The sequence below is a fragment of the Microcebus murinus genome, chromosome 11 (assembly GCF_040939455.1).
Source record: "Microcebus murinus isolate Inina chromosome 11, M.murinus_Inina_mat1.0, whole genome shotgun sequence".
Lineage (NCBI taxonomy): Eukaryota > Metazoa > Chordata > Mammalia > Primates > Cheirogaleidae > Microcebus > Microcebus murinus.
The window spans coordinates 61006977-61021073 of NC_134114.1; the positions used below are offsets into that span (position 1 = coordinate 61006977).

Sequence of the window (14097 nt, forward strand, 5' to 3'; positions counted from 1 at the left end):
CCAGTTTCTGAAATACAGGATTGGAAGGTTACAATGAGGGTGTAGAGGGCACGAGGTTATAAAAAAATCCACTCAACATGCATCAAAGTTTATTAAAACAAACAAAAAAGTAACTCATAGATCTGTGTTATGATTAACCCAAAGAGGCAGGTCCTCCACAGGCCACTTTGGCTCAGGAGACAAGCCCATCTTCATGTCAGATGCAATACTTGGGTGCATCTTCCCTAGCAGAATCAATGGCCAAATGTAGTGGGAAGAAACTAGTATTATGTTAGAATATTTTATGGGGAGAAAGGCTAAGGGCTTTACCTACCACGTAGAAAAAAACTCACAAAATTCTGTTTTTAATATCTTTATGTTTTTCTCTTAAAATGCCACGCAAGCTTCCAACAGCACACTTCTCTCTCACTACTAAGCCTCCAGTAGCCTGGTATTGATGGGATCCAGGCAATTCTGGCTCTAATCTCGAATTGGCCACCCAGCAGCTAGCAGACACCACCCATTTGGAAAGCAGTTCAGAGGTTGTGTTGTGGTGTTTCCAGCTTTAATGTCTGTGTCTCAGAGTTAGCAAAATAATTTACACTGTGATCAAAAACACATATATACTTAGGAATATAATTGAAATAAAATGTTTTTAAAAATAATTTTTACAATGGACTCGTACTTCTCTCCCCTCCCTCCCTTCTCCTCCTTACTCTTCTCCTTTTTTTGTTCTAATGTATTTAATTTTAAAAAAGACACTAGTTCTGATCTACCAATTTCTCTCTATTAGTAGTTTGAAAAACATTATATTATGTTGTTTAAATACAGCTCTTGGAGTCTCAGTCCACATGTCAAGCATCCTATCAAGGTACTTACACCACTAAGGGTTTTTGTTTTTTAAAGAAATGCTCCTGCTGTTAAATAAAATTATTTTTCCATATCATTACCTAAGAAACTTGAGAACCAAGGAAGTAAAGCTGCTTAAGGTTGATTATTTCGTGCTTCCTCTGGGCCCAGGCACAAAATGCCATTTGCCTTAAGGAGCAGTGTGCTATTGAGGCCCCTCAGATTCCCTGGCCTTCTGAGGTGCTCTTCCTGAAAAGTAAAGCCTTTTTATTATTTTCTTCTTTAAATCCCTGCAATATAATCACTAAAAAGCAGAAGAAGTATAGAACACGTGTAAATCCATGTCACTTAAGTCATTTAGCACGGAAAACATTCCTTATTATCTCTTTGTTACATTAACGCAGTCTACTCCCAGCTGTCTTCCTGTTCATTCTCAGCAGTGCTTTAGCCTGATGCTCTGTAAGTTACCACAAAGCTGTTTCCACATTGGCCCTAGGAGATGTATTGTTTCAATGCACCATCAGTCTCACTGCCAACACTCCCTTTACAGGTGGCAGCAGGTTAAGCTTACCTTGCAGTTTATCATCATTATAAACATCTTATGTGTGGGCATATGAAGAACACTATGGGAATTTTACATACATATGGAAAAGTGTGGTTCATGCCTTTGAGGATGCTAAAATAAAATTCAATCAGAGGCAGTCACCATATGCAATGCTTAATCATGTCATGTGATGGCCATTTGCTGATGGTACTATACCATATTTCCAAAGCATTAGTGTTTTCAAATGACTCAATCAACTTCTGCCAAGTTATGCAAAAAACAACTAAATGATGAACCTTTTCCAAAAATGTTTGCCCATTTCTACTACTAAATTCATGTCACAGAAATAACTCTTTGAGTAAGTGCCACTGGTCTTCTGTGGAAAACACTTTATTCGGTGGCAATGTTGAAACATCCAATGTGAATCATAAACATTTATGGCAATAGAAACAAGAAATTCTCTTTCCTTCTTCAAATTCAGTAGAAAAATTGCTACTTATGCTAGCTAGGTATTCATTTGTCTTTGTAAAGACAAATGACAATGCATTCTGTTTCAGGGTAGTTGAGATATTTCTCAAAAAAGCAGTATAGTTTAATTCTCTGTTTTACTTGCTCGGATAGAAGAGTCCTTTTGTATCTCGAAGGCTAGAGGCAGTATTTTCCACAAATAAATAATATACTAAATTGATTCTTAATTTTTTAAATTAGCCTTTGGGAAGAAAGATAGAAGGTACTGCTTTTCTGACAGTAAAAATTAATGTTTATCAACATTTTTACTTAAAGGCATGCATGCAAAGCTGAATTGGTAGATATTTTAAAATTTTAGCTTACATAGAATGTTTTCCATCCATGAAGTTATTAAGACTTTTTTAAAAAACAAATTTCAAACTAGTTGGGCTTTTCTTCTTGGAATTTGAAATGCATCTGTTACTTTTGCATTTTGAATCAGCAATTTTAAAAGCCTCATAGTTGAAATTTTTTTCTGGTGAATAATTACTCTGCTGTCACAATAAATTTTTACCTGGTATAAATGTTGTCATGATGCCTTTTTAGTTGTATTGAAAATATATATGTATAATTGCTTTTATTTAATAAAAGCACATTTGTGTATGTTTGTGTGTGTGCAACACTTAGACAAACAATGCAACCCCATCGAACCACTATAATAAGATGCTATTAAACAGGAACATGTAGAAATACATATTTAACAAGTGAATCCTGAGAGCTATCAGAAATTCATGGAAGCTCAAATAAGAAGCAATCCTTTAATATCTTAATATTTTCCTTAAATTTTTTTGAATCCTAAGAAAATGTCAAAAAAGTGGGAAGTACACAGATTTAATATTTCCCCAGTGAGTTCCACAGAGCCAGAAACAGGATTTATAAAGAACTCAAGTGCCATAATTTTCATTAATAGCTGAGTTATATGGTAATTACATTATTAGTGTTGTGTTATTGCTTACTACTACCTGTATCTCTTCATATACTCCCGAGCATGATGAACTAAAAAAAACAATAGAAACAATTAGCAGGATCATCTGATTAGCAACAGACAGATCAGTCCTGGAACAAAGCACTTTATGCATGAGGCAAAAAAAAATGGTCTTTGGATTATCAATATTCTAGTAAAGTTTCCATAACTAAAAGGAGTAGTTTGAATGTACACATTTTAATAACCCTGGACTGACCAATTTAGCTGATGTCAATATATATTTAGAGGCTACTGTTATTTTGAATTTTCTTGTATCTGTTTAACAGCCCTGTACAAAGAGAAAATAAATCAAGCATGTGGTCAAGACTAGTGGGCATTCATATTCAGACAATTTGTGTATTCTTACAAATGTGTTTAATTACAACTGCTTCAAAAGTATCCCAGGTTTTCAAAAGTTTATTTTAAGTTTGAAGACTAGACAAGGTCATACTGATTTTACAACATCCTACATGATATAAGTATATATACAAAGAAAAAACAACATTGGGATATTACACAGCTTGAAAGTTTGCAAAGGTTATTTGTGTCATAGTTATTTCTGTACGTACTGACATATTAGATGCCAGAATTGAGTATTATATTTCATAATTTGTTGACTAGCAAAGATATAATCATTAGTACCCCAAATCTTCAAAATTCACACCAATCTTTATGAAATCATTCAGAAAGAGAAAGTCAACCCTAAAATTAGAATTAGTGAATATAATAAATGCTTTTAAAAGGATGTAGATAAAATGGAGATGCTTAAAATTTTAATTTCATAAATTATAAAATGAGCATGTGATAGTTACTCAATATAGTGATGACTAGGTGATTCTTTTGTGTATTCTGCTTATGGTATTTTATTTGTTTTAGTGTGAATTTATATAGCATAAATTTTGCTTCTCTTTGATGTCATTGATACAAGTGACACAAGAGCTACTTTATCACTTCACAATAATTATCAAAATTTACACATATGGGACTCCTTTGCTGTCATCAATTTTGGGCATCATGGGACAATAGATATCCCGTTGGACATGCTGTCTTGTGAAGAGCATATAAAGCAAAGAGAAGATGCAAAAGCAAGAGAAAGCCATTTCAATGTCTTTCTAAGGGACATTGAATTTTAACCAACTCCCTTGGAAAATATTTTTTAAACAGCTATCAGTAGAAAAAAATTCAAAACATCATAAAAAGACATTAGTAATTTTGAAAAAGTAAATCATCACAAAGCATTACTCAGAATTTTAAAAATATACTCTTAAGAATGAAGAATCATGCATAATCTGCAAAGCAAAACATCTAGAAATTTGGTGGGACAGTAAACCTTGGAAGAAATGAGGACAACTGGCTAGATGGTAAGTGTGTATATTTTTGAACTGAAGTAATTATTTGTCACATATCTTTAAAGTTTAGCCTATTAAAAATATTTAAAATTCCTAACTTCAAATTTATCTTAAAAAGGTGACACTGACAACATAAAAATTTTATTTTTGAAAGATGTTGAAAACTGATTATCATTTCAGAGGCTTCAAATCAATAATTTCAAAATGAGAAGCCGAAGTAGAAAGCAAGGGGGCATGGAACCAACATGTGGTCAACTAGTTTCCTTAGACCAACTAATTTTGCTTTTATTAAAAATGCCAATATGATTGACTTTCTCTTTAAATTCTTCACTGTGATTGAAGACCATATATACATCATTAAGAAATGCTGTTAACACATGGACAGACAAGACAGTAACAGTCTAGTGGCTTTTGTTATGCAGCACAAATATTAAAGGAAAAAAAAGTTAGCAGTGTTGTGTAGGACCTTAACATTTCATACACATACCATCTTTTCTTTTCCAAGACCCTTAATTTAAAACTCCAATAATTCTGTCTAAGCCTTATAAAATAAATACTTGTAAAGCTTATAAATTAGATGTTGAAGACATTTATGGAGGCAGTGTGAGCTTTAATTTGAGAGACATGTCAATGGAACCTCCATTATCAATAACAAATTGTTATGATAATTGCTTATTTTTTCAGGCCCTTTGAAACAAAATAAATAGAAATATATTTTCATCTTGAAAATGGTTTACTACTTTGTCATTAGTAAATACTCTGCTTCTCACAAATAAGTAAACAATTTGCTTTCCTGGGAAACTACCACCAGTTTCAAATCTCAATAAAATTTTAGTTTCATAGGAAATGTGGAGATGAACAAAGAAATGATGAGTATGCTTGGCCAAGGTATGCAGTACTATGTTAGTATTTGCTAATATTTTTTTAAAATAGACAATTCATGATTCTATTATTTTAAGGTAAATATAAGGCCATGTAAATACTATTAAAATGAAGATTTAAATTGAAAGGGACATAATACATTATTTCTTGTTCCTTTTTGCAAACTGGTAGCATGGGATTCTGTATAAATAAAGTATTTGGAAATTATGTAGTTATAACTTCCTTCAAAAATAAAATTGCAGATTTAATATACTGATATTAAATGCAGATCCATCTACTGATATTCAGTCGAGTTCCATGTTTACAAATAAAATGACACTTCTCTTAGGCAACGAATAGGAGAAAGTTAAATTAGAAAAAATATTGTGTTATTCAGGCAATATGCAATATAAAGAATATAGAACAGAAGCAAAAGTAAAAAGATCATATTTTCTCTGATTAGATATAATGAAAGTAAAATGAGAATTATATCAACTAGTACCTCATGTTACAGATTCTTCTTCAAATTTTTGTTATCAACACCGACAGTGTTTGATAGGCACAGGGAAACAATTAGGATAACGCAGAGTCATTACAGAAGAAAAATACCTTATTGCTAACATTGCAGTATTCCTTTCACAAGAATTAGTTGAGTATTGATTGTAAAAGCTCTATCAGCTCTTGCTTGTATTTGATGACTTTGAGATTTATTTACCCTTGCTATAAAAAGAAGGCTACTTTCTTTCCCTAACATATTCCAACCAATGTGAATAATTCAGAAAACAATGAGAAAAGTAATTCACAGCTAATGTGATGTGACTTAAGAGACTTGACCAATAAAAATCAAATTAAATCATTGAAAAGGCAGGCTTAGACCTCCTTAAAAAGACAGTGGCCTACCATAATTTGAGCACTTTTTCATGAAAAAAAACTCATTCAGTTTCCTACAGATTTTGAACAGTTCATTCCATGGAAATACTTCTAGGGAAGTAGAGAAGAGAGTTGTGGGGTGTAGGGTTTCCTCATTCCTCCTCTGTGCAGCCCAGCAGCTCTGACCGCAACGTGATTCTCCCGTACCAGGACCAAGGAAGGATTCTTATGTGCCGCGCATAGATGGGAGGATCAATGACATTTTTCCTGTGGGTGTCATTGTCAAAATTGCCCTGGAAAACCTAATAAAGAAGAGCAAAAAAGGTTAATCACATAGACTTTTTTCCTTTGTAATTATTTTTGTTTTCTTGTTTAAACATTTTTCCCAAATGTGATGTTGGATAACTATTCATTTTTGTTTTTTCTAAATATATTGAAACTTCTTTTTAAAGATTTAAAATTATCAATTAATGGCTAATTTAAAGAGTTAAATGAGGCAAAATTGTCTAATGCAGGAATACATAAGTCAACCATTTTTGTCTGTCTGCTTCTCTCATTTTTTTTTTTTTTTTTTTAATGCAACAGATAGTCGTCGTCTTGTTTATTCCACAGGCTGACATGGGCCTGGAAGCGTGCTGAAAGCGTTTTCTTCCAAGGAGTCACTCAGAGATCCAAGCTGCTTGCAAAGTATACCCATCATCTGGCTCCCACATTAACAAGAAGCAAGGCGAGGGAGAATTGGTAGATTGTGCAGGATGTGTTAAAGAACAAGTATGGAAGCAGCTTGCATCATTTTTGTATGTCATTTCTCAGTATCTTTTGCTTACTTCTCACATAGAGAATATAATTAACCCATTCACCAAGAAGGCAACCCAACCAATGGTTTTTGAACCATTTTTTTTTTTACTTCATCTGTTAATGCCTAGATCCGTACAATACCGTTGTGATCATTTGTGACTTATCATTATCTTGAAGCTTTGCATTGTGTGACTGTTCTTTCTTCTATTGTTAAAAAGCATTTTTGAGCATGTAATAGTCATTCCTTCTCCTTTAAAAGACTTTTATAATAAGTTAAACAAATGTCTACTTCAGAAAAACAAAACAAAATTAAAACACTGGGATCTCATTAGACATGGCATTAAACTATAAATTATTTGGCAAGAAACTGAGGTATTTATATTATAAATCTTCACTTGAAGATTTTACCAGTTTTCTCCCATATAGATTCTGAACATTTTTATTAAAGTCATTTAACTATTTTATATGTATATTTTTGTTTTAGCTTAACTAGGATTGTGAAAATCTCTTCAATGTTTTCTCTTTGAATATTATGAGGCATCTGATAATTGTAAGATGATTTTCTTTCTTGTTTTTGATCCAAACGTATCTATGTGGCCAAAGGGAGACCTGAACATAAAATTCCAAAACATTAAAAAAAAAAAAAGAAAGAAACTCCATCGCCTTGTGACAAACTACTTGACCCACATCTTTGAACATTTTGAAATTAAAGATAAGGTTTTAAAAATGGCCTTCTAAAATAAGTTGGTCCAGTCTCGTGTGGTTACAAAAGATCCCCTGCCTGGAATGAGAAAAAAGAAAGACAGTTTTCTCTAAAGCATTAGACAGTAGGGCTCTGATTAATAGAAGCAACAGACAAGAGTGCTAGTCTTTCTGCCGGTGCTGCTGGTTCTGCGGGCATATCCAAATTCATGTTCATTTAACAGGCATTTTATCCCCAGGAATGCTCTGTCCTGCATTGACCAAGAAAGCGCTCATTCTGGATTGGAATGTGTTACTAAGTAACAGTGTCTCTGTTAGCAAAAGCTCATAGTACAGGGCATACAATGTAAACACTCACCAAAAATCTTGAGAGAGGTTGTCAGTGCAAAGGCAGAAAATAAGCTCTGGTTTGAGGGCATTCCCTCTGACACATGATGCTAGACTCAAGTGCTTCACTGAGATTGTGGTGTTACAATTGAACATGAAATCTAAAGTACAGTTTCGTAGCCCTGCTAGGGAACTTAATATATATCCTTGGGGTAATAGAGTTTAAATTCATTAACTTTCATTGCAAGATCTATAACAGCCCAAAATACAGTTTTATGCCAGTTTGGCGGAAGAAATTTAGGAAGACACAGTTTTCTCATAAGTGTCTGCTCTTCAGCACAGGTTTCAATAAGGAACTATCAACCCAGAAAGCATTAGTTGAATTATTGATTATCCTTATTTCTTTATAATGAAGAACTTATACAAAGAAACTACGTTAGCTCTGAAATTGCATACAACGAAATTTCTGAATATGTGAAAATCATAGATATTTGGATGCTCATTTTAAGAAAATAAGTGAAGTTTCATAAAACAGGATAATTTCTAAAACAAAAGTCCCCCCCAGAAAAATAGCCAAAATCTATACTGGAATAACCCAATCCATGGTCTAAAAGTATTGAAAATATACTCTTATTTTCCGAGATCTCCCACTAATGGCGCAGCACAAAACAAAGCACATGCTTGCTAATAACTCTTGGGTGACATTTTGTACTTTCTGTGTAAACATGTGGCACATTTGCTATTTCTTGTCTCCAGCATTAGGAAGACCCTCCTCAAGAATGCTATTTCAATATTTTGCATGGCAAAAGGAATGCAAACACAGTATTTTTAGTTAACTTTATAAAATCTGTATGATTGTAGCAAAGTGCTTTCAAATGTACACTTTTAGAGATATAAGTACCTCGACTTAAATTGAAGTCTGAAAAGACCAATGGAGAGCATGAAATCTCTCCATCTAAAAGGGAAAATATTTATATGAGAAAGACGGTTTGATTTAGAAATTTTTAGAAAAAGTATGCACGAGTTTCCATTTAGGGAGGAGGCTAATTAGCCCATGACAAGTTTGCTGATGTATTCAAACATGATAATGCTTACGGGTCTCTCAGGCTGTTCCTAACATATGGGGCCTGAAGAAAAAGGCGCTCAAGGTACTTTGGAAAGGCTTCCAAAATTACAACAGAAGAGAAGAGAAGACAGAAAAAATATGACTCCCTCAATGTAACTGAGATCTTGAATTTTGTTTTCATATGTTAACTCTCCTGTGATGCTAGATAAAATTTAAATCAGATTCTAGTGAGGATTCATGTATCAGATATTACAAGAGAATACCAGATAAAATGAAAAAAATTAAATGTTGCTTCCAGCAATATTTTTATATTTTTTATAAAATAACAGCTGTCGTTCTTGTTAGGGACCAATGTCTATTCAGGCCAGTGCAGACGTCATCAACAGGAGGTTGCCAAGGACCACGGAAGAAGGGAAGATTATCCTCCCTGACAGTCAGAGAGGTGGGAATATTTCAGCTTCCTTTAGCAGTTATGAAATAGGGCTCTCAATATCAAAGAATCCTTGGGGATTTCTTGCACATACTATTTCTTTAGAAAACTGTCTATTTCATGAAGATGTCCTTCTTTTTATTTGTCCTAAACTGAACTCATTAAAAGTTTTAAAGAGATTCCCATTGTTCTAACCTTTTGGAAACTTATGTTCAGATCGTCCAAACAGTAAGTGATTGTCAGCAATTTTATATAGTCTCCCTTAACTCTTCAAGCTTTAAGAGTCAGTATTTTAGTGAGATCTCAAGTGACTACCATTTCATCCCTCTGGCCTTTTGATTGTCCCCGTATACATTTCATTATTTCTCTTTGGATATGTGGAGACTAGAATCACATCCATGATTCCGGATATTGTGGAAATACAAAGATGAATGAAATGTTCTCAAGTTTCGTCTGTTGTTCACGTTTGCCTTGTTAATGGTGTCTAGTGTACCATTGGTTTTACTGACTCTACCTGTACACTGAACTGATGTGCTTACGGAATAGAAGACATAGATCAAAATCCATTTCCCTAGGGCAGCATGTGTTTGTGTGTGTGTGTGTGTGTGTGTGTGTGTGTGTGTGTGTGTGTGTGTTGGGGGGTGATAGCTAAGAATTCTTTATGTAGTACATATAATTTCAATAATTTATTCTTTCATACAGAGTACTTTTAGAGAAGTTAGATAAGAACAGTCTTTTCTAGCTCTGGTCCCTGAGAAACCCTGTTTTTATCCAATTTTACCCACATAATGAAAGAATCTGAGACTTGGAAGAGAACTTAGAGATCTGCTGGCATCAACTTCCCTCTCTAATACTTATGACATGGAACTTTCAGCCTATTCAAAGCAAACTTTCCCACACGCATTAGGGCAGTCATGCATTTGGACAGTTTGATATCTTTTTATTAGGCTGAAATATATCTCTCTAACTTCAATGTATTAATCCTAGGGCTTTATTCTCAATGAGCATAAGACAAATCTAACCCATTGAAAGAACCTTTGACATACTTCACAATAACTAACACAAACCACTCAAAAACTCAAATTCAATCTTCCAGAATAAACATTTATGGTTCCTTAAAAAGTTCCTCATGTTAGATGATTTTCAGACTTGTCACCATCTTGATTGTATTCCATTAGATAAGATACCCTGTGGTTTAACTATGAATCAATGAAAATGTGGTATTTATTTGGACATAGAATGTAGTTCATAAGATGAACAGCTCAAAAGATAGAGTGCACTTTTGTAGTGAATGGAAACTTCCATCAATGTAGTCTAAGATTTAAAACTATTATATTACATTTTGGGTTATAATAGATTGATTTATGGTCAAATAAACTCTACTGTTTTCATAGAACTTCTCTTCAGCCAGGATTTTCTCATTTTTTTACTTGAATCGGTTTTATAAAGTAACTATTTATACATCATGTGAATATAAAATCTGAGCTTTGGGGTGACATAAAGGACAGATGTTTATTAGCTTATGGTTCAGCATCATAAAACTCATTTTTATACACTTAGTATCAACATTACTTACATTTTTAGACAGTCAAAAATTTAAAGTTACAACTGGAATCAATGCTTTAAGTGATTTAAAGTCTTATGAAAATTTTCACAGAATTGGTATGCAGGAGTGGAGTTAAACATAACATTTTTCTATTTACATAGTGTTTGGAAGAAAGCCTTCATTGTTTCTAATTCTATGACTAGATTGTTGATAATATTTTAGACTAATCTACAATTTTATATTCTACTTTGCCCTATATTGGAGCATTTCAAAAATCAAAATTTTTCCTTGAAAAGTAAATACAAAATTGTTAAAATGTATAGAAAATTGTTTCATAAATTTCATTTAGTGGTATAAGTCTGTATCAGATTAAAAAAATTCTTCTTGGAAGTTTTGCTTGTATGAAACTTCTGTTAGTGATTTAATATAAAAAGTTTGAAACCAAAGTTTAATTCTTTTAGCCAACATAGCTCCAGCTATTATACAGTAAACTCAATTTTCTAAGAAAATTTACCAGCATCCTGAAACCATTTCATGATTGAATGGCTGGTATATCATTCTTGATGGTTTTCTCTGCAATCAATTCCACTAAACCAATGAAGCTCTGTAACAAAATTAGTCTAAATATGAGTACATTCTTTCAGATATAATAAGGAAACAAGAAATTACTTTTCAGGTAAAATTCCAATATTCTAGGAAATGTTCCTTTGGAAAATAGTGCCTACTGATAATTTTATTCTAAGAGGTTCACCAAAAGAAAAAAAAAAGGCTTTGGCTGGAGATAGCAGTTTGTGTTAAGAAGAGTCTACATTGATCACCAGTCTGCAGAAGAATGAGCGGGGGGTCAGCCTTCACTATAGGACAGCCCAACAATCTGTAGCAAAAACCTTCCTTGTCAGAGAGGAACAGAGAATGCTGACACAGTGTCTTCCCTCCCAAAGCATCCTGAATAGAACAATCGCCCTCCAAAGTTGCAGATGAAGTAAGGCCATAGTTAACTGAAACGATCCATCAGCAGGTAAACATTTCTACGTGTACTCAAATGGGAAGAAATTCAACAAAAGTGTATACATGGGACTTTAAAGTGAAGCCACAGATTGTGACAAAGTTACATGCCCCAATTTGTGAAAATATAATGTGTGTACAGGTAAAAGATTAAATGCAGAGAGGCCTTGTTTTCATATCACCCACTAGCTATAACAAATACATTAAATAATCACTTTATTTCTCTGTCTCAACAGGAGATGATCTCCTTATTTTCTTTGAAAGTAAGATATATCAAGACATCTTAATCTTCAGTTTGCTTGTGTGTATTCTCTTGAAGGAAATTACTGACTACTAAATCTTTCCTCTAGTGAACATTTCTTCTGCAGAGTTTAGGATGGGTCAAATCTAGTATAGGCATAGAGTTTGCAGACACATGTCATTCCAGTAATCGGAATGCAGTCCATACAACTTTGTGTAATATGAATGTGCAGTAAAAGATTAACCTTACCCAAAGAGAAGTCTGGCTTCTGCCCTCAGCTCTTTGGAAGTAATCTCTAAGCCCTTGGAAAGCCTTGTCTGATAAGAGTGTTTGTTTGCCCAGGAGCCTTGGGCCATACCAGATTATCTATAATAACATTGTGATTTACAGTGGGGGCTTTGGGTCAGCTTGACCACTGGAAGGGATGGAGACTGAGTTCAGCCATATAGATGGTCAACCGTGTCTACATGACTGAGCTTCAATAAAAACTCTGGATATCAAGGCTGAGGTGAGCTTTCTGGTCGGCAGAAGGCTGGGCTTATTATCACACATGATTACTGAGAGAAATCATCACTCTCCAAGACTCCACTGGGAGAGGAGAACTGAAAGCTCATGTCTGGAACTCTCCTGCACATTGCCCCAAATGCTTCCTCCCTTGGATGATTTGTATCTCTATCTTTTCACTGTCATAAACTATAACTGTGAGTACAATAATTTTAAATGTGTGTTAGTTCTAGTGAATTATCAAGCTTGAGGATGGTCTTGGGGAACTCTGAACATGCATTGGGTGTCAGAAGTGAGGACAGGTTTGGAGAATACTAAACTTGAGAATGAGTAATGGGTGTTGAAGGGTCATATATTTCAGAGAACAATTTTTTTTATATTTTTCACATTGACAGTTGGAAAAGCGATCTCCATTGGCTGAAAGGGTTGTATCTAAAACTTTCCCAACATCATGTGCCAGGCTGTGACAAATATTCAGGCTACAAAATTAATTGTGAAATCACTCCCTTTTCTTATTATTTGAATAAATCTTGACATGACAATCCACTGAAATTTATTTATTTTGGCCCACAGATACATGTTCTAAACCCTCTAGTCTTAGGTTCTGCTCTCTTTGTGTTATTTGTTCTTCCTATTTTTAATTTCTGGATGATATTAATATTTATTCTTATGAACATAAACCTAATAAATATACCAAACAACTAGTGCTACTTGTTCCCTTTTATATTTTCATAATAAAATATTCAACATCTTTATTCTGTATTTCTTTAATATTATTTCTTCAAAGGCTTATAAGTTCTTTGAGAAATATTACTTTGGCCACGTACTTGGAATTAATTTGAAATCACCTGAGAAACTGCAGTCTTTCTGAAAGTTATAGAGTATGGATATATATATATATATATATATATATATATTGATTCATATTGGATACCAATTTTTATCTGTGTTCCTTCCAAAATGATGTTTTGTTCCATAGCCCTTTTAAAAATCTGGTTGCTTCAGAGATTTCTTTGCTTCCCGAGCTTCCTCCATAAAATTATATGAGGCTTCCAAACTGCCTATTTAACTTCAAAAGTCCAATTATAGAACATTTTTGCTTGATTGGGAGAAGTGAAAAGCAAAACATGGGGGCAAGTTCCGCAGTCTCTCTTATACTAGTGCATGAATCTTTTTAAACCATCAAATGAATGTATAGATTCTATAAAATAAAATATTCCCACTCCCATTGTTGCCCTCAGGAAATTTCTTATGGCTCTAAAGTTTGCTATCTGTTGTAATTATGTAAAAAAGTAGAGCTTTGGCTTCAAGGAATGCTACTTTTCATTGAACTAATCTGGATTTGCTTCATGCTCCCAGTGTATATAAATCTCTGATTTTATCCCAAGAAATTTTTTACTAGACCACAAATTTGATGTTTACTCAGAATTCTTTCAAAGTTATTTGTACTCTATTGCTCTTTCTGATTGATAGGTATTCTCCTCTCCTCAAAATGCACTAATGGGAGATTCCAGTAATATTTGGCAAAAAAAAATGCAAACAGGTTGTCTTTTTT

At 33.7% G+C, this 14097-nt stretch overlaps 1 protein-coding gene across 2 annotated transcripts in view; it reads right to left on the minus strand.

Annotated features, from left to right (window-relative positions):
* Positions 1-3242: 3242 nt before the first annotated feature.
* Positions 3243-14097, minus strand: part of EDIL3 (EGF like and discoidin domains 3) — a 422082-nt gene continuing 411227 nt past the window's right edge. For both annotated transcript variants that reach the window (XM_012784391.2, XM_012784390.2), the window contains one exon: positions 3243-6225. In XM_012784391.2, coding sequence (XP_012639845.1) covers positions 6076-6225 — 150 coding nt within the window. In that variant the 3' untranslated portion in view covers positions 3243-6075. The remainder of the gene's footprint in view (positions 6226-14097) is intronic.